Genomic DNA, 26,776 nt, shown 5'->3' with positions numbered 1-26,776 from the left:
CTTGTACACTGAAAAAGGAAAAAGGGGCTTGGAAACTTTGGAATGTCCTCGGCTTTTTTTTTTTCCTTTCTTTTTTTTTCTTGGGTGTGTTTTAAGTTAGTTGGACTGCTGACGCGTCCGACATCTCCCCTCCTTTGCTCCCTTGCAGGAGAAGACCGGGGGATCTCACCATGTTGCTGGGCTACTTGGCGTGCATTTTGGGCTTGTTGTCGCGGCCGTCCCGGTGTTATTTCTCCGAGGAGAGATCGGCCGAAGAGTCGCGAATGCAGCCCCCGACGGTGGTGGTCGCCATCATAGCCAGGAACGCTGCTCACTCGCTGCCTTACTACCTCGGAGCGCTGGAGAGGCTCAGCTACCCCAAAGATCGCATCTCCATTTGGTGAGTTATGACGATTAATTCTCTTTTGGAAAATGAACTAAGTCGTCTGATCATAGGAAAGATTCATATTCGTTCGCTTTTGTCTCTACACGAGTTTGTCTAACTTCGAGGCCCACACTAAGGAGATAAATGTTCTGTTGGCAAGTGATAGATCCTCTTGTTTCACAGTTTTTTTTTCTGTATTTATCCATCCATCCATCTATTATCTGCACCGCTTATCCTCAGTAGGGTCGCGGGGGTGCTGGAGCCCATCCCAGCTGTCTTCGGGCAGTTGGCAGGGGACACCCTGAACTGGTTGCCAGCCAGTCGCAGGTCACACAGGGACAGACAATTCGCTCGCTCATTCGCACCTAGGGACAATTTGGACCGGAGTGCCCAGAGAAAAACCAGGCGAGCACTGGGGAGAACATGCAAACTCTACCTAGGAGGTTCGATCTCATGACCTCAGAAGTGTGCCTCACGCGCGCTAAGCACTGCGCCGCCGTAATACCCTTTATTTATATATTTTGTTTTCTTTTAAAGGGACACTGTGTATCATTTAAAGCCGCCTTGACTTAAAAAAAACAACCCTCATTCATTAAAAAAACTATTAATTTTAATGTTTTGCAAAAATAGGCAAACTATCATAAACGTGCATTTTTAAAATACTCATTGCACCCTGGCCATCCTGGAAGGGTGATTACCACTTTTCAAGGCTTCTTATATTCCTTGTGCTGAGGTTTTGAGTTTTTCCTTGCCCGCATGTTGGTTTAAGATCAGGGGATGGTGTCATTGTAATCCTGTGCAGTCGTTTTGCCACTGTTGCCATAGCGCCCAATTGGCCCGGCCCGTGTGGCGCCAGCTGGGGCTCGTTGCCCGATTGGCTTCCCTTCTATTTAAGCTCAGTGCTCTCACTCACTTGTTGTCATTCCGTCAACGAACCTCTGCACCTGCAAGACGTGGGTTTTCACCCTGTCCGGTTTTCTGCTTGTGTTTCCTGTCCGGTATCGTTCCTGTCTATTTTGTCCTGTTTAATATCCATCTCCAGTTTCGTTCCCGGCTATTTTGTTCTATGGATCTCCAGTGCCTGGTAGTGTTCCTGTCTAATTTGTCCTGTTTAATTTCGATCTCCAGTGTCTGGTCTCGTTTCCGTCTATCTCGTCCTGCTTGTTATCGGACTCCAGTCTCCAGTGCCTGATATCAATCCTGTATGTCCCGTCCTGTCCGGTATAGACCCCATCTGTCCAATACCTGCTTATGCAATTGGTATCGATCTCGTCGGCCTCTGGCTTCCTGTCATTCCACGCCATACTGCTGCCTTGCGTCTTCCGTCCAACAATTGCCGAATCACTGGCATTTTGGCTTAACGTGCATGACTGCCCCATTCCCGTAAAATAAAGCTTGTGTGAGAAACGACACACATCTGGGTCCTCCTCCTGTTTCGGTTCTTTACACGTTTAAGACATCTTGTGATTAAGAGCTGTACAAATAAATATGACTTGACTTGACAAGAGATTTGTATTTGTTTTACATAACATGATGCTCGCCTAGAGGGGGCTGACATGATTGTCCACAATTTTGCTGCTATGGGTAAACCAGAAAACCTTTGATCACTTTTGAGTTGTCATAGTTTGCATACTTTCTTGTGCTTTGTAGCAATTGTTTTCGGTCGCACTACACAATACGGTGACATCTACTGGTCAAGGATTGCACAGTGTCCCTTTAACGTTTTCAGTATAGAGCTGTGGGCATTAAAGGTGGGGTGTGTAGTTTGAGGTGTCCTCGAAAGTTGAAAATTCTCCATTTTCTTTATCAAGTATGTGTTAACAATGCCAAACTGAGGTCAAAGAGTTTATATATTTTTGTGAACCGCGCCTATTTGCTTTCATTTTTTAACTCAGTATCCCTGCTACGGAGCGCATTAGGCTGGAAGAAGGGAGGCGGTGAGGAGAGTGATTTTACACGCGTGCTTGAAGCTTTCCTTTTTCTAGGATGAAAATGGTGAAATTAAGAAAAGGAGTGTTTTAAACACAGTCCAAATGCCAACAGAAACCACAAAAAATATGAAAGAACAGTTTTTTCAAGCGCGTCCAAGAGAGGCACGTACATTTACGCAATGATGATTTCAGCCAGATATTACCATCAGTAACTGGAATATTTTGAACTTACGGAAACCATGTCAGTAACTTCGTAATTTTGGATGCCTGATTTTTAAAAGGCTGCTTGAAGGCCTTCAATACTGGTTTCAGCCGTTATCGTGAGTACTGTTGTAACTTATATATATCTCCCACATTTTTTTACTGAATATTCTGGACATAAATGAGCTTCAGGCAATGGCTGTAGGAATTCACAAATGCCAAGGCTGAGGTGGTTTAACATTATCCTTACACAAAAAGGGTAGTCTAAAGGCTGATTGTAAATCTATTACAAAGTTAAAGATTAAAGTTAAACGGAGCACTCTTCTTTTGATGATAGCCTTGTCATACTTGGGGAAATCTTGCTCAAGCCGCTCATCATTTGCTTGAGGAAATCAAGCTGGAATTTACTTAATGTGATCGCTGAAATATTTGTTTCCTGTCTTGCATTGTGTATTCCATTTAATGAAGTAAAGTGATAGACTGCAGTTAGATTCAAGGCCACTTCTGACTACAAAATAAAATACAACAGAAGTTACATAATTATGACTAAATAATTAAAGATGTTATAAATGAACGGATTGTATGAGGACTTAATCTGGACAGTGACATATTTTAATAATGCAACAGTACCGATAACTTGAAACAAGCTGTTATTGGCACAGGAACTGTTTACAGTACCTAAATCAAGTTATTCATAAAATGTTCATAATAGAAATACAAAAATAACTGGAATTTCTGCAGTGTGGATCCACAGGTACTATATACTATGCTTACTACTACAAACTAATTTATAAATACAGACGCTTTCAAACTTTGACATTTTTTTGTTTAATATCTCGTGCATCCATTCAATATGGTTGATGTAAAGTATAAAAAAGAGGCGAGCCGTTTCTTTTGAAATGAAATTGGAATAAGAAAGCTTGACGCGGTTGGGCCACTTTTTATTACGGAGAAGGAAGGTGCCTACCTATTGAAGCTCATCTTCCAAAAGTAAGTTGAACTTAACTTTATAGAGCATATTATTTTATCAAATGTTTATTTTTCAGTTTCAAAGCAATACAAGTTACTTATACAACCCTTAAACATACTTATATAAATCCTGAACATACATTCCATACAAAATATAGCACCGAAGCAACTTATGGACAAATTAAACTTTTATAGTTTAAAAAAGGCAAAATTATTTGCCAACTAGGATTTTTTTTTACTTATAATTATTGTTTTTGCACTATAAAATAATGACTGGCCATTTTCTAGCTTGAAGCTTCAAACCCTGTGGAAAAATCACTTACCTTGGATTTCATTTTAAGAAAAGGTCTTTTGGATTACTGTTTGCAGGAAAATTGGTGCTTTTTGTTCATCTTTGTCATTAAGATGAGGCAATTTGCCTCTGGGAATTCCAACCTCAAATTATCCTTTCGTAACATACCACAGATTTGGGCATGCGTTATTGTGGGCCAATGGTTTTTGGAGGTCCGTCATGCAGCTTTGAGGTCCTTTTTTAAGCAACTGTGTCTAAATTACTGGTTATTTCAGCCAACCTCCTGTGACAGTCCAAAAATGTGGAGTCTGTGTCTGTTTGGTGCTCTCCAACCCAAAGTCTTGTGAGAGGCCCCAGGTCACCTTTGACTCAATCTAGGCTAGGCGTTTTGAATTTGCCTCATTGTGTACACCAGAGGTCACCAACGTATATATTTCATATATTAGGGCTGTGACAAGCCACTAAGCATGTTAATCAATGCAAATAAGTGTGTTGGATCTCGTTGTGAAGTTGTAGGGTTATAGTAACACTTTGGTCCAGAAAAGAGTGTCTTGATACCATCCATTATCGGCACCGCTTATCCTCAGTAGGGTCGCGGGGGTGCTGGAGCCTATCTCAGCTATCCTCGGGCAGTGGGCAGGGGGCACCCTGAACTGGTTGCCAGCCAGTTTGTTTTTTAATCTAAGAATTTTTTTATAGAAACGGTATCAAGGCAGATCGAACCCACCTGTGTGGGGTTTGCATGTTCTCCCCAGTGCTTGCCTGGTTGTTCTCTGGGCACTCCAGTCAAAATTTTCCCTAGGTGTGAATGAGCGAGTGAAATGTCTGTCCCTGTGTGTCCCGCGTCTGGCTGGCAACCAGTTTAGGGTGTCCCCTGCCCACTGCCCGAAGATAGCTGGGATGGGTTCCAGCACCCCCGCGACCCTACTGATGATAAGCGGTGCAGATAATGGATGGATATATATTATATAAATGTATATATATATATATATATATATATATATATGTTTTAATAATACAAGTTTATGAGACTCTGGCAGGACCAATTAAACCTGGCAGCCCCCGAGACACTTTCTATGGTATGGGAAACACTGCTCTGCTTTTGTAGCCTGGAAAAAAAACAAACACGTGGAGGAAGAAAAGTCGATTCATTTATCAAGTTCTATTTTAGTATCTATTGTCCACTTAAATGCACAGAACAACAAGTTGCATCGGAGCCGTCATAGTGATAAACAGCAGATGTCTGCGGCTACAATCTGTCAAGAGTGAACTAGTGACTCACTTGTTGGCAAGGGGGAGAGAAGTTTCATGCTAGATTTTTCTTTTTTTTACGTCATGGGGACTAAATTGTGATTTCTCGCTTTGGAAACTCGCACTGGTCAAAAGACTGAAGAAAAGAAAGCTGTTGTTGATTCAAGTTATTGTCATGTTGTATGTAAGGGTGCCAGAATTGGAGAAATAGACTTAAGTGATCGTAAATTGAAGTTTTAAAGGATCCCAGGGGACACTCCTGAGCTAAGAAAGAGAGGAGAGCGAAAAGATTGGACCCAGGCACTCATCAAAAACTCTCGGGTATGCAGCGTGCACTTCATATCAGGTAAGAGAAATGAATCATTTATGATTTTTACAACCAAGTCTATATTACTTATTAGATTGGCAAAATATCTTGTTGTTTTCTTAGCTTCAGCTAACTATTAGCATGTAGCCTAAATTCCAATGGTAGCCCTGTAATCAAAAATAAAAACAGCCACACATTGCAAACAATCATTGGGCACACATTCCATATCTCCTGTAGAAGAAGCATCTCTTGAAGCCATTGAGGCTACACGCTAACAGTTAGCTGAGAAAATAACAAGATACTTTACCGATATAATATGTAATATGGACTCGATGGCAACAATCATACCCGTTTACTTTCTCTTACCTGATATGAAGTGTGCGCTGCAAACCTAAGCATTTTTGATGAGTGCCCCGGTCCAATCTTCACGCTTTGACCACAACTCTCTTTTTTTTCTTTGACATGGAGTGTCTGCTGGGATTTTGTTGCGATTTTTTCCGATTCTGGCACCCAAACACACAATATGACGACATTTTACACCGAATGACCAGAAACGACAGGTTTGTTTACTCAGTGTTTTGACCAGCGAGTATCATTTTGCCTCCAGCTTGGACTGTGACGTCAGGCTATGAAAGGTTATATCCTAATAATGGGTCTGGATAGTATTAAAAAAATGATATAAGAAAGAAGTGTGTCTTTTTTTCATCAAGCCTTTTTCTGTGCTTTACAGGGCAGCCACAGATCACAATGCAGATAACACCACAGCAATACTGAAAGAATGGCTCACTGTCATGCAGAAATTCTATCATTATGTGGAATGGAGACCCATGGAGCAACCTGTGTGAGTTTCAAAGTTCTGTGCATGTTAAATAACCTTAACCGCTTCGATTTCTAATACACGGGAAACAAACTAAAATGGATAGAAAAATCTTGCTTCTCTTTAACAGAAATTTGATTAATTTAAGTCTTAGTTTTTCTTTTCTTTTAAACTTGTTTTTAAAGATAAAATTGCAGAATTTAAGCATTATTTGGAATTGTATTGTTTGATTTATTGTTTTACTTAAAATCTAAAAATTTTCCGAAAAGTTGGCCTTTGCCCCCTGGTACCATGCAGACAAATAAGGCCGGAATCCAGAGCAGACCCCTATACCATACTTTTCTTGTAAGATAAGAAAATTACGTCTGAAGAGGACACGGTGTATTATTTGACCGTTGCATAGTATGATGCAACCAAAAACGAGCGCTAAAAAGCATAAGAAAGAATACACACTACGACTCAAAGTTACCAAAATGCATCATTCTACTTTTTATTTTCTGCTCAGCCTTTGTGACGTTTTTGGGTATCCTTAGCAGCAAGATGGCAGAGAATTATCTCAGCTCCCTTTTAGGTGGGGCTCATGTTATGTTAAATCAATTCTCATTTCTCGACCGAGTATTTTAAAAAATGCAAAGTAATGTGATAGCTTACTCATTTTTGCTTATATTTTATATAAATAGTTTTAGTAGCAATATAAGGTGCTAGTTAATACACACTGTCCCTTTAAAATCAGCAGAATTACGTGCCAATTGTGAAGCATTTGATTTAAATTTTTTTGCATGCATGAATCCTCTCCCACTGGAAAAGTGAGTTCATACAATGGTCCGTTTCAGGTCCTACGCGGGAGAACTTGGACCAAAACATTGGCCCAACAGCAGATACGAGTATGTGATGAAGCTAAAGCAGGCAGCACTCAACTTCGCCAGAAAACGCTGGGCTGACTACATCTTGGTAAGGAACACAAAAACACCTTTCAGGAGCAAAAACACTTTTTCCAAGTATGGACGGATCTTCGTTAAAACACAGTGATCCTTTGTTTTTTGCGATAATATTTATTTGCTAGTTTATTCTACAATGTTTTTTAAATGTGGGTTTAAAAGTGTAATAATCCTGTGCAACTTTAATACAAGTACATACGCTTGATAACATTGGAAATACATAGTTACAATTAAATGATACTTCATACAGTAACTGTTCTGCCTTTGAGAAACATGTAGTGTTCAAGTACCCTCTTGTGGTTATGATGGTAATTGTGTGAAAATCCTTTCTATATTTCAATTAATGATAAAATATTTTTTTCTACTAACCATATGTGCTATAATAGTATTATTTGTATTTTTTTTAATGTGTATGTTTGATCAAATAGATTTAAATGATGTTTGGTGCAAAATCATTTGTGACAGTATGAGTTCACTGTTCTGCCTTTGAGAAACCTAAAGAGTGGTCTTGGAGAGTCTTGGTCAAAATATTAACTGTTACTAAAAGAAACAAAAAACAAAAACACAGAACTTTAGTTGCAAATTATTTTTTGATGTAGCAGTCTAGCTGGCAATAGAGGGTATCATTTAGTGTGAGGATAACACATGAACCATTTATGAATTGATTCATTAATTTTAATGGTGAAACATGATGTCGTAATGTTAACTTATGATAAATAGATAGATAGATAGATAGATACTTTATTCATCCCCGTAGGGAAATTTACACTTTCAGCAGTATCCTTGTGTAGCAAAATAAAATAAAGATATGTTCTATGAAATAAATTATTTGAATTTCAACTTTTTTATTTATTTACTTATTTATTTGCACTTTGAATCTTATGCGCCTTATAGTCCATTATGCCTAATATATGAAACCTATCATAAAATGCTTTTTCGGGGCGTGCGCCTTATAGTCTGATGCGCCTTATAGAAAAACACTTTAATTAGGGTTTGTAATGATGGAGATTCCTTAAGTTAGACCTGTTGAGAACCACTGTCCTATACTAAAATGCAACTGATCATCCAGACATCCATCGATTAACGCAGTTGTTTGGGAACAACTTGAAATTCTGCAAACTAGCATTGCACTTTTATGAAAGCCCCCAAGGGTAGAACTTACCGCGTGTTGACGTTACCAACTGAGAGTAAACAACTTTAACAAATTGACAACTATAGTTCTACAAATCAGCACACAGACCTGCAGTTGAATTAATTTATTGTCATTATACAAAAGTACAAGGAAATTAGCGGGGGCTTCTCCTTTCAGTGTAAGAAAGCGATTTAGAAAGCCGCTGGCTAGATGTTCCTCAAGTTGAGCCAGTTCTCTGCAATGATTAAAATACAACTTCTCAAATGTAGCGGTTTACCGGGAGTTATAGCTTCAGGTCATCCATTTTATGGGTAATCGATCTGGTGTTGTTGCGTCACAGGGGCTGGCTTTTTACTTAGCCGTGGCAGTAGGCCGGACTTGCATCCTCGCTTTTAGATATTCTCCGAACGCCACCTCAGTTGATTCCTGAACACAATAAAAATGTACGGAGCAACCGCTAGTGATGAGCATTTATTTGTGCTCTTCTGACTTTCCTCTGAGTCCGATTTAATTGCTGAATACATTTTCAATGGAACGAGCCGCTAAAAACTTGTCTCCCCCAGTTGTTTGACTAACAGCATACACCAGCCTGTCACAGCACATATTCACGCCCACCCGACACACAAAACCCTCCCTCACTTGCGCCCGTGATAACAATTGGTGTCTACTCTGAACACAACGCACGATACTTGTTATCAATGACAATAAAGACAATTCCATTCAAAATCCGAAAAGCAGTGAACCAGCAAGGGTTCTTTGTATTAACAAAAAAATAACTCTTATCTATTTTCTCCCGATCCCAGTACGCCGACACGGACAACATCCTTACCAACCCGGACACCCTCAACCTGCTTATAGCTGAGAACAAGTCTGTCATAGCGCCCATGCTGGACTCTCAGGGAGCATATTCCAACTACTGGTGTGGAATAACGCCGCAGGTCAGCTGCAAGTCGAAAGGCATTTTCTGCTGAAAACTTAACATTCATTCTCGATTGTTTTATTTTTAGGGGTATTATCGAAGAACTGCCGAGTATTTCCCAACCCGCCACCGCCACCGCTTGGGCTGCTACCCGGTTCCCATGGTGCACTCTACTATGTTGCTGGACTTGAGGAAAGAGGGCATGAGGAAATTGGCTTTCTTCCCACCACATGAAGAGTACTCCTGGCCCTACGACGATATCATTGTCTTTGCCTTCTCCTGCCGGGCCGCAGGTTTGCAAACCTTCTGATCTAACGTATTTTGTGTTGGCACTCATTAATGAACATAACAGAAAAAGCTCCCAGTGTGCCATGTTTTTAAAGGGGAACTCTAATCTTACAAGATACAAAATGTGACAGAATATTACATGATCTTGCATAACATCTATATCTATTTCATTGGATATATTCCAATTGTTTTCCAAAATAATGCATTTTGGCCCTCGACATCATGTGAGGAACACAAGCATCCTAGCAAGCCAGTCACCATATTAGTAGGTAGTTTTTGCGGATAATGCCGAGGCATTGTGTCACATGTGGGTGCAGCAATGGTACAACAAATGGCTAGCAGCCAAAATTGGGCAAACTGGCAAAAATAACACACAGAGCGCTAACAGGGGCTAAACTAGCCATGACACGACAGGCTAGCCAGCTGCCAAAAAGGGCTTACTGAGACCAATCGGCAGAAAACGGGAGGCTGGCCGAGCAAAAGCATGCAGTAATCAGCCAGGATAACTGGGAGCCAAAGACAAAAAGAGGCCACAAGAACAAACATGAACCAAGCCGTAAATATACCAAATGATCAGCGCAGGCTAGCCAGTCAGCCAACTGCTAATGGGATTAACCTGGACCAACTAAAACTGGAAGCCTTAGCCCGGACGCTAACGTGGAGCTATTTGTACAATATTATACTAATTGCAAGACACGCGGTGAATACCACAGAGGAAAAGTCACAATCACCTACCTAAAAATAGACAAAGGCAAAAAAGGGAACACGCGCTGTAGATGGCGGCAGGTAAACTAACCTCACGCAGCTTTTAATGCTCAAAGCACGCAACTCGGACGAAGCAGTCCGAAGTTCAACTTCTAGCAGAAATAAGCGCTATGCATTCGCCGATTACTACAATCGCCGTCTGTCTTTTAATGGGACCCGCCATTGTCATGAGTCTTTGTTGTCATCCGGTGACATCACAGGTCTAGGGGATATGAAGTCAATCAGTCAATTTACAACTTTCTGTTGTGATTGTGTTTGAACTGATTGCAGAAATTCAGATGTACTTGTGTAACAAGCAGCGCTACGGCTACTTGAATATCCCGACCAAACCTCAGCACACCCTGGAGGACGATCGCCTTAACTTCGTTCACGTCCACTTGGAGTCCATGAGTAAGATCATTTTACAAATATGAGGTAACGCTGCTTTTTTTGCATCTTACAAAAACTCTTCTCTTGTTGTTTTCCAACAGTTGACGGACCCCCGATGAAACCCTCTAAATACGTTCACATGTTCCCTAAGCAAAGAGACCTCATGGGCTTTGATGAGGTAAGCACATTCCACTCCACACTCTATTCCAGGGGTCGGGAACCTTTTTGACCCAAAGAGCCATAAAAGCAGAAATATTTCTAAATCCAATAAAACCAGCAAATTTGCTCTCCAGATATTGTTTTCACTCTGTGACGTTTTATGATTTGACTAAATCTATGAAATAATAGTAATGCCAGAGCCTGTGTCCCATATTAACATAAATATACCACTTGAAATGTCTCTCCCTCCCGTTGTTACTTGTGAGTGTTGAGGCTCATTTTGACCGGCATTTTGATCCTAAAGTTTCCAAACAAGGTGCGAGCAAAGTTCTTTAGTAAAAATGTCACAAAATGGTGCAAACGAGGCTACGGGCTTATTTACCATGGGTGCAGACGGCCCTGGACGAAGGGGAGAAAGAGTGCCTGCACTGTGTGTATAGCTCCGCCCTTTCCTACCGCTCAGCCAATGAAATTGCTCTGGGTGTTGTCAGTTTGTTCAGTGGGTTTACATCATGAAGTGTCTCAACAGTTAACAGAGATTATTTAATGAGCTTCCATATAAAAGATTATTTTGTGACCTACAGCCAAAATGAAGTCCGTGGGTCTGTTGACTGTAAACTGTACATACTGGTCCAAACTGAATATCGATCAGAATGTTGACCTGGCTTCGCATGTCCAAAGGATGTCTTTACATGTCAAAAGAATGTAAAACTAAATTAAATTATTGTGCAATTTCCATTCTTTCTCCGAACCGGATGTACTTGTGAAAAGAGCCATACCTGTATATTGATTGCAAGCCATAGGTTCCTGATCTTTGTTTTATTGTGTTGGGGCACATTTTTATGGATCTTAAATCAGTAGAACATACCCAATCCTATCAGACCTGTGTCTTGATTAGAGGTAAAATCAGACCATTACATTGTCGAATGTGAACGAAAACCAGTCCCAAATAAGCACAACGTAGCAGCAAGATGCCGGACAAAAATGGCAGCGACGACTAGGTATGGATTTCGCTGCGTAGAAGAAGTACAAATTCATCAACCTATATCTGTAGAAATTAACATTGGTATGATAGTTCAGCGGCACGGCGGATGAGTGGTTAGCGCTTCTGCGGCACAGTTCTGAGGTCATGGGATCAAATCCTGCTACCAGCCTTTCTGTGAGGAGTATATATGTTCTCCCTGTTCTTGCGTAGGTTTCCTCCAGGCACTGCGGTTACCTCCCACATTCCAAAAGCATGTTATTTGGCCGGTTCAAATTATCCCTAGGTGTGAATAGGCGAGTTAGTTGTTTCTCTCTGGCTGGCAACCATTTCAGGGTGTCCCCTGCCCACTGCCTGAAGATAAAGGGGATGGGCTCCAGCACACCCGCAACCCTACTGAGGATAGGCGTGGCAGATAATGGGTGGATTGCCCGTTTTTCAAATTGATATTTTTTTTTTTACTGAATGAAGGTACTAAACACTGCCCCTTTAAACCAAGTAAGAGTCTTCTACTGTACTCTTTGAAATTGTGTCTATTGTCCATTGTTTATTAAATTGCTATATGTATTCTTCAAATTTATTTTGATTAGTCTGTAATTTATACAGCCCTTTAAGACTTCTTGTGATTAAGGGCAATACAAAAAACACGACTTGACTTGACTAGAAAAAGCACCACGATTTTGGAGGTGAAAAAAGAAAGTAGGGGGGCAAATGTCCCCAGGGGGCATCAAGAAATATCTGAAAAACTTTTATTTAAATCTTCTACAAGTGAATAAATGTTTTCTCCTTATTTGCTTGTTTTTATTTACTCCACTTAAAGGGTCATTGTGTTATGTTAAGCACCTCCTAGTGGTGATAAAAAATAATTTGAATAACAAGCAAAAATATATAAATATAAACTCGCATTTTTTAAGATATTTGTAGGTCGAGAAAATTGCAGTTATTTTAGATGAATTAGATTAATTAAAGGGAGCTGATATCATTGTCCACTATCTTGCTGCTACAGGTACCCAAAATCCTCAAAATATCTGGGCAAAAAATGAGTTTGTAATTTTTATTATTCCCTGTTCTTTTTAGGACTTGTTTTCAGTTGCAATACACCAATTATCTAGTGGTCGAATAATACACACTCTTAAGCATGAAAAAATTGTGAATATTCATTTTTGGGTGGAATATTTTTCTTACTTTTCCCCTTCCTTAGATTTACCTGATAAATCTGCGCCGACGCCCCGACCGCAGAGAACGAATGTTGTTCTCCCTGAACGAGCTGGAGATCGACGTCAAGGTCGTCGATGCTGTGGATGGAAAGTGAGGACCCTGAAAAATTGTCGGAAATATAACAAGACAATTAGTTGCACCTCGATGAAAAAAAAAAAAAATCCTGTGTGTGTGCAGTGCGCTGAACAGCAGCGACATCAAGATCCTTGGCGTGGGCTTACTTCCGGGTTACTACGACCCCTTCTCGGGAAGAACTCTAACGAAAGGGGAGGTTGGCTGCTTCCTCAGCCACTTCCACATCTGGAAGGAGGTAACGTCAGCAAAGTACCAAAAACGTTCTCAAAGCTAAACTCAATATACTGTACTGAAACCCATACGATCACAACGGGTATGTAAACATGCTGACCCATAGACTGATCTTAAGCTCTCCCATCCCTTGCGGACATGACAAAGTGATAGAGAGGTGACTAAGTATTGCTGCTACTACACAGAAAAAACACTATGCATGCTGACACAACAGACGCTCCCCTACTTACGACCATTCGAAAAGCGAACATTTTTTTCGGGATATTAAAAATTATTCAGACATTGCTGTGAGTTAGATTTTGTATTGTGGACCTTTTTCCAAGTACAGGACAGTACAGTAGTGCTTCTTTCCGCCACTACCGGCGTGTGGTGGCGCTTTGAGAGGTCACCCAGCATCCATCCCGAAGAAGAAATACGGCTACTTCCTGGTTTGTGTGTAAACATTCTCTATACTGTATCTCCAGCACGCTAAGAACTTTGACATTTTTATTGTTTAATATCTTGTGCATCCATTTGATGTGGTTGGTGTAGAGTGTTAATCAGTTCTTCGCTCGCTTTGAAGCTGGTAGGCCACAAACAGCCACATCACACCTACCAACAACCAGCAGCAACTCTCTCACATTTCAGGAGCACGAAGTTAGGCGTGCGCTGAATACCATAAACCCCAGGAAGGCAACTGGCCCGGATGGAGTACCAGGGAGGGTACTCAGGGACTGTTCCAATCCGCTGGCTGGGGTCTTCACCACCATCTTCAACCGGTCCCTGTCACAGGCGACCGTCCCACCTTGCCTCAAAACCTCCACCATCATTCCCATCCCCAAAAAGTCAGCAGTGGAAAGCCTCAACGACTACAGGCCTGTAGCTCTTACGCCTGTGGTCATGAAGTGCTTCGAGAGGTTAGTGTCCCGGCACATCAAAAACTCCCTGCCACTCACACTGGACCCCCACCAGTTTGCCTACAGGGCAAACCGCTCCACTGACGACGCCATAAACACAGCACTTCACACCGTGCTGAAACACCTGGACCACCGGGGGAGCTACGTCAGAATGCTCTTTCTGGACTTCAGCTCAGCCTTCAACACCATTATCCCGGAGATCCTGGTGGAGAAACTTGCACACCTAGGACTCTCTCCCTCCATCTGCCACTGGATAATGGACTTCCTCTCCAACCGCCCACAGTCGGTGAAACTCGGTACCCACGTCTCTCCCACCCTAACACTGAACACTGGCTCCCCCCAAGGTTGTGCACTGAGCCCCCTGCTTTTCACCCTCTACAGCTCCGACTGCTCACCGACCCACCCCACAAACACTATAATTAAGTTCGCTGACGATACCACCTTGATCGGCCTCATCTCTGAAGGGGACGAGGCGGCATACAGGGATGAGGTGGAGTCACTTTCAACATGGTGTTCGGAAAACCACCTCATATTGAACACCACAAAAACAAAAGAACTGATTCTGGATTTCAGAAGGAATGGCAGGAATCCAGCACCACTCACCATAAAAGGAGACTGTGTAGAGAGAGTCCACTCTTTCAAATTTCTGGGTGTGCACATATCCGACGACCTCTCCTGGTCTGCAAACACCAGAGCGGTGGTAGGGAAGGCCCAGCAGCGACTGCACTTCCTGAGATTGCTCAGGAAAAATAACCTAAAACAGCAGCTGCAGGTGTCCTTCTACAAAGCCACAGTGGAGAGCATCCTAACATACTGCATCACGGTGTGGTATGCTGGGTGCACAGCAGCAGACAGGAAAAAGCTCCAGAGGATCATCAAAACAGCCCAGAGAATCGTCGGCTGCTCTCTGCCCAGTCTGGAGGACATTGCCTGCTCTCGCTACCTCAGCAGAGCAGAAAACATCATCATGGACTTTTCTCACCCCGGCCACCACCTCTTCGACCTGCTGCCTTCCGGCAAGCGCTACAGGTCACACAAAGCAAAAACAAACAGACTCAGAGACAGCTTCTTCCCCACAGCCATTACCACCCTAAACAGACACCGCACAAAAAAACTGAAAACTGTTGCAAAAAACTACCTCACACGAATGTAAAATGGTACTCACGTACATGCTGTCTGCACTATGTTTGTTCACTGCTCAAAACAGACACAGCACAAAAAACCTGAAAACATGTGCCAACACTACCTCATACGTATATAATGGTACTAATGTCTATGTTCTTGCACATGTCGACTGCACTACGTTTACTGCTCACCTTGCACAATGTCTGACCATTTCCTTTTTTCTGCACTATGTTGTCTATGTTTGCACCAATGCATATGCTGACTATTTGTTGCACTATGATGACTTTGCACCAAATGCAATATTGCACAACCCTTACGATACCAACGGTATCACGACAACACTGTATGTAACATCCCACATGCCGACATTTCTTGTGTAAATACCATGTAAATTATAACTATAGCCTTATCCCCCTTGTTTTATAACCTTATCTTCTCTGTTCCTTTATCTTCTTGGCTCATACCTCATTGTGAATGTGTAAAACTGGAGTGTCATGCCCAATTTCGTTGTCACAATATGTTAACCCATTTTGTAACAATGACAATAAAGGTATATTCTATTCTATTCTATTCTAAAGAATAGACGAACCGTTTCATTTGAAATGGGAGTGGAATATGGAAGCTTAATGCGGTTGAGAAAATGGTTTTATCGCTTTTTTTCGGCCACTTTCTTCCACGGAGGAGGAACTCTTAAAGCTCATCTTCCAAAAGAAAGTTAAACTTCACTTTATTCATCTTTATAGAGCATATAATTTGATTAAATGTTTATTTTTCACTACAAGACAATACAGGTTACTTGTACAAGCCTTAAACATACATTCCATACAAAATCTAGCACTGAAACAATTTATAACCAAATTCAACTTACGAACTTTCGTAAGTAGGGTTCCACACCAACATATTTAATCAGCATTTATATATGACAATTTCCTTATGTGGTAGTAGCTCAGGGGCGGCAGTGGCTCAGGAGGTAGAGTGCTCATCTTGGGATCAAGGGATCCCAGTTCGAATCCCGGCTCGTCCGTGTTACATGTCGAAGTCTCTTTGGGTAAGACACTGAACCCCTAATACCCCCAATAAGCAGATTAGCGCCTTACATGGCTGCAAGGCCACTATTGGGAAATGTGGAGCACATTGTAAAGCGCTTTGGGAAGTCATTGACTTGAAAAATGCAGATCATTTCATTTTTCATTTCCTTTCATTTCATTTTCATTTCATCACTCTATCAGGCAGGCATGGGAAGGGAGAGCTCAAGATCAGTCACATGGCTCTGCGTGTGTACAGGCTATTGTGATTTTACAGGTGTCTGAATTTTGGTTGGTAAAGTACATTGAGTTTTGTTTTGGGAATGTCTTTATTACACTCTTGCGTATGTGTTAGTGTTCATTTATTTATTATTATTTACTGCACTCTAGTTAATTAAAACTGACATAGTGCGCAAACAAGTCTCTTAATCATGGCACAATTTGTTGTTTTTCTGTATTGGACATTTCCCCACTGTTTTTTTTTTTCAAAGTGTAAGAAATTGACGTGATTTGGTTTATTTTTATGGCTGTTTCAGTTTTGTCCCTAAATTTGGGCTTGTGGCTTTTAATCGTGTAAAATCTATAGTCTGGAATTATGGTAATCTCCGGTGCCGGGTCGGCCGCGCTGCTTCTGACGTGCTGCTTTTCAGATGGTGGACATGCAGCTAGACAAGGCTTTGGTGCTGGAGGACGACGTTCGCTTCCAGCCCAACTTCAAGCGACGAGTTCTGCGGCTCATGGAGGAGGTGGAGCAGGTGGAGCTGGACTGGGATCTCATGTAAGTCTCATTTTTTTAATCACAAATAGTCATAAGACTCCACAGACAACCATTACAACATCCCCTGATCTCTTTGAGTTAGTCAAGTATCTGAAGCATCACATTTGTGGGTGTGATTAAACTTTCAGAATAGCCATCAAAAGAGTACTGTTATGGGAAACTCATCAGTTCCTCTGTATTCTACGAAATAAAAGCTATTCCAATGCCAAGAAACTGAAGATCTCCTGCAATAATGTGTACTGCTCCCTTTAGAGCAGGGGTAGGGAACCTACGGCTCGGGAGCCATATAAGGCTCTTTTCATGAGTACGTATGGCTCCGAAATAAAATGTAACTATTGCACATCTCTCTGTGGCGTTCCAAAGTCAAGTGATTTCATCCCGATTTTGTTCCATATAACGCCGAAGCAACTTAATGCAGAAGTTCAATAAGAAACCATTTAAACTGATAAATAAAAACGCTGGCAAAGACTTTGATTGGGTGAGCAGTACAGGTGGGCGGATCCCTGCAAACAGCGCAAGGCACTTCCCCCTCTCTCTCTCTCTCTCTCTCTTGCTCAGTGCAGTCTACACCAAAAGTGAATATGACGATATGTTTATCGTTTGCAGTAATTTGTGACATTTTTACAAAGAACTTTGCATGCACATTGTTTTAAAAAAACGTTATTAAGGACACATTTTATGGGAAAAAATTGCCTCAACACTCTTAATTGAAGTTGGAAGACAAATTGTAAATGGCATATTTACATTAATTTGGGACACAGGATTTGGCACTATTATCATTTCATACATTTGATCAAATCATCAATGATACACAGTGAAATATAATGTGCTGAAGAATTAACTTTTGTCTAGAGAGTGTGTTTGGCAGTTTTTTTAATTTTGTCTAAAAATATATGGTATGGCTTTCTCAATTTCTTTTTAAAACATGTTTCGCTTTTATGGCTCTTTGGGTCAAAAAGGTCCCTGACCCCTGCACAAACAGGCTCTAACCAAAGTAGAAAAAGAAGTGAGAGCAACAACTGAGCAAGAGGAGCTTTATAGGTTCTCAACTAGTACATTGGTTAAATGGCGCCCGCAAAACACCAGTGTCAACATCTGGCACAGTGGCAAAGAAAAATCCAGATCTGAAACTGGCAAACCGAAGGAGAAGATTAATATGGACCAGAAAAAACAGCCACTGGAAAACTCATTTAATAAAAAAAAGTGCTAACGGAAAACACAACATTTTCTGAATGACCCCAAACTCTAAATGTGTTTTCGGTCTAGATTCCAACACTTCCACTGAGGTTGCATTACTTATCTCAGAGGACAGAGCATTCCACAGCACTAGGGCGCGAATGAAGAACGCTCTTAGAGAATTTGCTTCCCAAGGAAACTTAACAGACGGATGTGATAACCGTTCTATTGCCGCCTCAGATACTTCGGCCGGAAGCAGGTGAACCCGGCGAAGGAGGAAGCTGTCGACCAAGTCCAGAACCTAGTGGTTGCCGACTATTCCTACTGGACGCTGTCGTACGCCATTTCCCAGCAGGGGGCGCAGAAGCTGCTCAACGCCGAGCCTCTCTCAAAGATGCTGCCCGTCGACGAGTTCCTCCCCATCATGTACGACAAGCATCCCAAGTAGGTAATCGGGTGTCGGATTGCAGTTGTACGCGGCTGAGGTTTACTAGAAAGGTGTTTTTCAACCAGTGTGCCACGAGACCTTGTCTACTGTGCTGCAGGAAATTTTCCAATTTTATCTTTGCAAAGATTTAGCCATTGTTCAGTAGCTTTGATTTATTCCAGGGATCATCTGAGTAACTGTAATATTTAGCCATAAGGTGCCAGCTCATCACTATTTTTTTTTTATCTCGATACACTAATTATTTTCTTCTGAGGTATGGACAGGAAAAGGACAGTGGGTATTATTTATCACCTCATAGTGGTAAAAAAAAATAAACTGTATTATTTCAAATTATATGCAAAAATACACAAACTATCATTTTTAATCAGTAAGTTGAGAAATGTGTTCATTTTACATACCATGGGCATCACCTAGAGCACGGGTGTCAAATTCATTTTCACAGAGAGCCACATCAGAGCAATGGCTGCCCTCAAAGGGTGACTTATGTCACTTCTATCTATCGACAGCAAGACAAATACACACAAAAATAAAGAAAATTTTAAAAAAGGGAAAAAGTTGACACAATACACTCTTCTGTTCAACAGCAGGGCCTGACAACTTTCACTGGTTTACCCCTGCCGCATCTTATGGGTGCCCTGCCCATCCCTTAGAACACGTCTAAACATCCTACTATCCTTTCACAAAACCTCTCCATCATTCCTATCACCAACAAGAGATTTAGCTTCCATTATATTTAGACCTCTTTCCTGCAGTGCACTCATAACACCATCCATCCACATCAATCGCGGCCTTCCACCTGGTCTCCTTCTATTTACTTCTGCTCTGTAGATCCTCTTCAACATTCGCTCCTCATCCATCCTCTGCATCTGTCCAAACCAACCGAGTACTCTCTTATCCACACGCTTGCTCAGTTCCAAGACTACTCCAGTTCTGTCCTTCACAACTTCATGTCTCAATCTATCCAATCTTGTCTCTCCTAATATACTCCTTAAACACTTCATCTCAAAAACATTTTATTTCCTTCTCAAATCTGTGTTCAGGCTCCAACTTTCTGCACCATACAACACAATCGGCACAATCAGACTCTCATACGGTCCCCTTTTAACATCCATACTCATACTCATGTTGCATCACTCTCCTCAGAGCACCCAAAACCTTGCTTCCTTGATTGACTCTGTGCAATACCTTGCACTCCATTCCACCAACTGCAGCCACATCACAACCCAAGTACCTAAAGCTTTGAACTTCATCCAACACCTGTCCAAGCAACCTTATTTCTAACGCCATGCCGACCCATCACGTGAACACATGAAATGTCATTGAATGGTATGTAAAATAAATAACGATTTCTTCATGTTAAATAACTGAATATATGACTCATATCAAAAATATTACATTTATATTAAAAAGATTAAGCCACATATATATGTTAAAAATGTAGCAAAATCCGATCAGAAAAAGTCAAATAAAGGAAGAATAAGAAATAATTAAAATACAAAAAAAATTATGAAGAAAAATCAATCAAATTTTATTTATTTTTGAAAATAAATTGGAAATTTTGGGGAACATTTTTCCTCCATTCCACTCTTTGGTATGGTGAAAACACTGTAGTTGCGCTGACCTGTCACTTAGTGATCATATCATCTTCGACAGGCATTGTAGGTTTTAAAATGATGTGGTGTGCCACAATCGGACCCCTGGCCAGTAGTTTGACATCAGTGACCCAGAGGGAGCTGAGATATTTGTTTGCCATCTTTCTGCTACGGCCACACAAAAAACTCACAAATGCTGGTCCAAAAAAATAAGAAGAAAACTTGTGTGTTTTAGTGTTTGAGTCACTGTAGTTTATATTCTTCCTTGTGCTTCCTAGCACTCTTTTTCAGTTGCACTACAGCAGGGGTCGGGAATCTATGGCTCGCAAGCCATATATGGCTCTTTCTATGAGTACCTGTGGCTCGGAGACAAATTTGATTGCATGCAAATTTTCTCCATCTCGTCCAAAATGTAAGCTATTAATCCTGTTCAAAGACTCACAAAGCCAAACCAAAGCTGACATGAAAGTTGTGCTTGGCACTATATATAGGGCACGTTTTTCACTACAACTTACAGTCAAGGTGTTGCACGAAAAAAAAAAAAAAAACTCGTTCTGGCTGTACATCGCTAAAGAATCCGTTATATAAAACCTCACTATATTATCTGTCTTCAGTGTTCAGATACCTTATGATGAATCCACAGAACACACTGTAAATACGCCAAAACACCGGAAGAGAACTTAAAGTTTTTTGATTGGGTGAGTGGGAGGGATGGGTGGAGCTATGCAAAAAGTGCAAGCACTCCCTCCCATCTCTCGCCCTACGCCGTCTGCGCCATAGATAAGCACATCAGGCTCCCTGTTTGCAGAATGTTGTGACATTTTTACAAAATAACTGCTTACATCTGGTTTTGAAACCAATATGTGTGGAAAAAAAAAGGGTCAAAATGAGTTTAACCGATCTTAAGTAATTGCAAAAAAGACACAAGTTTAAAGTGGTATGTTTGTTGATTTTGGGACACGGGCTCTGGCATTATTCTCTTTTCATAATTTTTATCAAATCATCAAAAATAAATGTACTGAAGACTAAGCTTTTGTCTGTGGCGCGGGTTTAGCAATTTAGTAAATTTGTCTCATAATATATGGTGTGGCTCTTTCCCAAAATAAAATTAATATATTTTGCTTTTATGGCTCTTTGAGTCAAAAAGGTTCCCGACCCCTGCACTACAGCATACAGCAGCATCTTGAGGTCAAATAAAACCACCTTTAATTAACTCTATTTTTGTTTGATGTCTTATTCTGCTGATTTTAATTATTATGTTCTTATTTTACAAAATAAAATAAAACAATGTTGTAGATGTTTTGCTCATTTTAAAGAGACAGTGTGTAATATTTGACCACCAGATGTCGTCTTTCTGTGTCGTGCAACTGAAAACGAGCGCCAAAAAGCACAAGGAAGAATTCAAACTACGGAGACTCAGAGTAACCAAAAATCACAATTTTTCTTTATTTTTCTATAGCCAGCTTTTCACAAGGTTTTTGTTTTTTTGCAGTACACATAGCAGCAAGATGGCTCCCTCTAAGTGAGGCTCTTGTTATGTAAAATTAATGCAAATTTCTACGAGATCGATATTAAACAGGACAAAATAGACGGGAACGATACCAGACACTGGAGATCGATACTAAACAGGACAAAATAGACAGGAATGATACCAGACACTGGAAATGATACTAAACAGGACAAAATAGACGGGAACGAGACCAGACACTGGAGATTGATATTAAACAGGACAAAATAGACGGGAACGATACCAGACACTGGAGATCGGTTCCTAAACAGGACAAAATAGACAGGAACGATACCAGACACTGGAGATGATACTAAACAGGACAACATAGACGGGAACGTTACCAGACACTGGAGATCGATACTAAACAGGACAAAATAGACAGGAACGATACCAGACACTGGAGATGATACTAAACAGGACAAAATAGACGGGAACGAGACCAGACACTGGAGATTGATATTAAACAGGACAAAATAGACTGGAACGATACCAGACACTGGAGATCGATATTAAACAGAACAAAATAGAAGGGAACGATACCAGACACTGGAGATCGATACTAAACAGGACAAAATAGACGGGAACGAAACCAGACACTGGAGATCGATATTAAACAGGAAAAATAGACGGAAACAAAACTAGACACTAGAGATTGATATTAAACAGACAAAATAGACAGAAACGGTGAGGAGAGGAAACACAAGTATGAAACCGGACAGAGTCAAAAACACAGGTCTTGCGGGTGCAGAGGTCCGTCGACAGACTGACGAAGGAAGAGTGAGAGCACTGAGCTTAAATAGGGGGGAAGCCAATCTGTCAATGAGCCGCAGCTCGCGCCAAACGGGCGGGGCCAATTGGCAACCGTGACACGACGAGTGTTTTAAAAAAGGTACGATTATATGTAGTCCATGCATTTTTTGCTGATTATTTAAACAATATTGGTTTTCTTTGATAATCGATGCGTTGCAGTTGTTAAATGTTACACACTGTCTCTTTAAGTGATTTTGTTTTCTAGAAAAAGGAGACAAACATAATATAACTAAGTTAAGGATGTTGTAAAATTGGAAATTACAGCATACAAATGAATTACTTGTATGACCTCCTGGGCCACAGGGAGCGCAAAAGAAAGGAAAACTTTGTACTGTCAATTTCTACAACACGATCATTTAAGGTTTAAAAGGACAACAGAAATTAATTTTCAACGTTTTTCTGTCGCGTGTTGCGTTTAAGTTCCCTCAAAAGGTGTTCCTTGGCTCAAAAGTTTGAAAAACACTGCATTAGGATGTACGTGGAGCTTTTGGGTTTTGTATGAATGTCAAGTTTACACATGTGGTCCTCATGTGTTGGCCACGTATAGGACATAATATGTAACATACAGACTTTGTGAGGGGAAATATTTGCAGGCCTGCACAGCAGACATCTTGGCTGTGTCCATGTGCTCGAACATGTGCGGGATTCGAGCCAAGCGCCTCTGAGATTCTCATTCCACTAAGAATCAATGATTACACAACGTTTCCACATCTGGACTCCATGCTTTTAAGTGTAACAAGTCAGTGATTCTCAACCGGTCTGCTGCGTCACACAATGTTTCATCAGACCTTGTTTGGTGTGCCGCAGGAAATTGTTTAATCTTAACTGAAAACGTGGGAATCCACTGGCCGATAATTTTGTAATTCAAAGGCGCTGTCCGGAATTCAAAACTTCGTTACTCTCTGCCGCCACCTCCTGGCTTAAAATCATGATTGCAGCCTCCATCAGCTCATCCATCAAGTACTTTCTGAGACACACTCAAATCAACTGTTTTTTCATTGTTTGGGGTGTTTGGGTTGGTGTTTGGACTGTGTTTAAAACAGGCCTTTTATTGATTTGACCACTCCCATGCTTCACAAGCAAAAACAAAACTGAGCTCAATCATCATCCAAACTCCCCTCCCCCACTTTCCTTCTACTTAATGTGTTGCAAGTCCCGGAACAGCGTTGCTAAAAGAAGGCTAAAAGCAGATAGGCTCGGTGGGAGGGGAAAAAGGCTCTTTGAACTCAGTTGGGCATTGTTAACACATGCTTAATACGGAAAATGACGGACTTTCAACACCTCAAACTACGCACCCCACCTTTAAAGCTCCAGTGTGTAATATTTGACCAATAGATGGAACTTTATGGTCGAATGTGAATGAAAACAAGTGCCACAGAGCACAGCGGAACAGCAAGATGCCAGACAAAGATGGCAGCATCATCTAGTTTCTCGACTAGGTTATTCTTTTAATGGAATAACAATGGTATGATAGTCCATGTATTTTTGCCTAGTATTCAAATAAATGTGTTTTTTTTACTGAATTAAAGTTTTTTTGGACCACTAGGAAGCATTAAATATTACACACTGTCCCTTTCAGTATCTTTATTTTCTCATTTCACTGATAAAAAATAAAACGATTTGTTGTAGCAAAACTGGAAAACATGTTAAAATAAGAGAATTAGAACACAATTTTGTAATTTCGTCTTAAAGGTAATAAATCACAATTTTTGCTCAGTACATTTGTAAGAAAAAGTAAAGGGACAATGTGTATGTGTAGCAAGAAAATGGTAAAGGTAAAAAAATATATGTTTCACTTTCAGTCTAAATGCCAACCCAAAGCCCCAAAATGATGAAAAAGGAAGAGTTTATTAAGACGCGTGTAAGATATGCATCAGGGATGATCTGACGGAGGCTGCGATCATGAAATTTATCCAGGAGATGGCGGCAAAGAGTAACAGGTTTTCAAATTCCGGAAAGCACCTTTTAAAAGTTGAAATATGATTATTTTCTTTATTGAGTATGTGTTAGCAATGCCCCACTGAGTTCAAAAATCCCTTATTTTTATTTTAAACTGTCTTTTTGCTTTTATCTTACTTTTAGTAAAGCTGTTCGGGGCCGAACACATTCTCCCGGCAGATTCTTTTTTAAAAAATATACTTCTCAGTGTAGCTTGAAACATGTGAAAGTAAGAAAAGGCCTATTTCAAGTACAGCCCAATCCCCAACCCAAACCTCAAGAAGGATGAAAAAAAGAGTTTATCCAAGCGTATCTAAGAATTGCACTTACTTGCACGCACATCATGAACGAGTTGACTGAGGCTGCAATGATGACACAAGTCAGGAGGTGACGCCAGAGAGTAATAATGTTCCAAATTCCATATAGCTCCTTCAATGTTTGAACTCCGGAAAAAATTGTTGTGTTATTGTTTGCTTCAACCCCAAACAGTACCATACCTGTCAATTTTTATAATTATTTTTCTCTTCATTGTGTCCCTCCCATTGACTCAATTTGTACTTGTTGCCTTTCTTCCCTCAGTGAGGACTACAAGTCCCACTTCCCCAACAGAAACTTAGAAGCTTTCAGCACACGCCCCCTGTTGGTGCAGCCGTGCCATTACGCCGGCGACCCGCAGTGGGTGAGCGACACGGAGACTTCAACATTGTGGGACGATGATGCTGTGCGCACGGATTGGCGAGGGTCCCACAAAACCCTCAAAGGGGGCGTCCCCCCAGCCGAGATGCTCTCTGCCTCATACAGAGACGAACTCTAGAGGGGCACCGCAAAGTGAATACTGGAAAAAGCGTTGTAATCCCACCGTTTGCCACCAGGGACCGCCAGTGCCAATTCAAGGCAGACTTTCACACAAAGCGCGTTTCGATGGCATGGCTCGGGAGAGAACGGGTTGGGGGATTTTTTTCGGGTTTTTCAGGGACTGGTTTGGTTCTGGCACAAGAAAGAGGAAAACATAAAGAATGTGTATTCATTTCATTGTTAACCAAATGTACCTCATTAAGAGTTTGGATGTACCAAATGGACACTTTATCGGGTGCGCATTGACAATCTGAGAGACATTTCGAAGTAAAGCTTTAGAAAACATAATTTTGCATGGATGAACATTGATACAAAGGTATTAGTATTGGTGCTGATGCCATCTTTATTATAAAGGGACAGTGAGTGTTATTCAGTGCTTCCTAGTGGTTAAAAATTCTTTACATAAAAAAATACAACATTTATTTAAATGATGAGCAAAAATACATAATCTATCATGTTAACTTGCCTTTTAAAAACAATAGTCATAGGTTAAGAAACACAATCGCCTAACACCAGAAAGGTGCCCAGTTCGAGACCGGGTGGAAAGAGGGATGAGGGCCACCAGGCTGTACTTGCCCATGACACACCACATAAAATGGTGCCCCGACAACCTTAATGGGTAATGGCTCCACCAACCCAAGAACATGAGCCTCACCTAGAGGGAGCTGACATAATTGCTAGCCATCTTGCTGCTACAGGTACCCCCAAAAAACCCCAAAAGCTCGCCAAAGGCTAGGCCGAAATTCAGAAGAAAACGGTGCAGTTTGATCACTTTCAGTCTCCGTTTGTATTTTCCCTTGTGATTTTTACCACTCGTTTTTGGTTGCACGACACAATATAGCGACATCTAGTGGTCAAATAATCAGGCATGAAAGTGGGTCAATGGTTCAAAATGCGAGAAGGGTGTGGAGGAGATATGTTTCGGTACACTGTACAACCTAAAAAGATATTGTTGCGTTTATTATCTTGGCTGAATTTAGACTCAAGTCGCTTGCATGAAAGTAGGTTAAATTTTGCTTGGCTTAGTTACTGTGGTGGTTTATTCTCTATAGCTAGTTTGCTCCTGATCAGGCTAACAACTAAGCTAAGATTATCCCCAGAGATACATCTGGCACTTCTAATTAACCCTCAAATAATTTTCTCCTTGGATCTCCACAATTCACGTAGAGCACCCTTTTTGACTTGAAAGTGTGATTTTCTCCAAAGAGTAAGAGCTTTTCATGCCTCAATAATACACACTGTCCCTTTAAGGCAAGTGTCTCAAACTCGCGGCCCGGGGGCCAATTGTGGCCCATTGGGTGATAGTTTAAGGCCCCAGCCTTATTATGAAAGTCTAAAGGGACAGTGTGTATTATTAAGCGCATTCTGGTGGTAAAATATGATTCATTTAAAAAAACAATTACTGGTTAAAAACA

At 41.0% G+C, this 26,776-nt stretch overlaps 1 protein-coding gene across 1 annotated transcript; it reads left to right on the top strand.

The window, feature by feature from the left end:
- Positions 1-26,776, top strand: cercam (cerebral endothelial cell adhesion molecule). The gene is made up of 12 exons (XM_088356278.1): positions 1-379; positions 6,046-6,156; positions 6,966-7,083; positions 9,006-9,140; positions 9,210-9,414; positions 10,445-10,564; positions 10,645-10,721; positions 12,886-12,992; positions 13,080-13,212; positions 16,905-17,032; positions 18,449-18,652; positions 25,086-26,776. Exons 1-12 carry the CDS (start codon positions 171-173, stop codon positions 25,318-25,320), a joined length of 1,782 nt encoding a protein of 593 aa, XP_088212404.1. The 5' UTR covers positions 1-170; the 3' UTR covers positions 25,321-26,776.

The sequence above is a fragment of the Urocampus carinirostris genome, chromosome 16 (assembly GCF_059441175.1).
Source record: "Urocampus carinirostris isolate Australia breed hairy pipefish chromosome 16, RoL_Ucar_1.0, whole genome shotgun sequence".
NCBI classification, from domain to species: Eukaryota; Metazoa; Chordata; class Actinopteri; order Syngnathiformes; family Syngnathidae; genus Urocampus; species Urocampus carinirostris.
The sequence above is the reverse complement of the archived record's forward strand: the minus strand, read 5'-3'. Positions and strand labels throughout refer to the sequence as shown.

Coding starts and splice junctions, on each gene's coding strand:
- cercam (XM_088356278.1), top strand. CDS start 171: ATGTTGCTGGGCTACTTGGCGTGCATTTTGGGCTTGTTGTCGCGGCCG. Junction 380..6,045: donor AAAGATCGCATCTCCATTTG/GTGAGTTATGAC, acceptor TGTGCTTTACAG/GGCAGCCACAGATCACAATG. Junction 10,722..12,885: donor ACCTCATGGGCTTTGATGAG/GTAAGCACATTC, acceptor CCCCTTCCTTAG/ATTTACCTGATAAATCTGCG.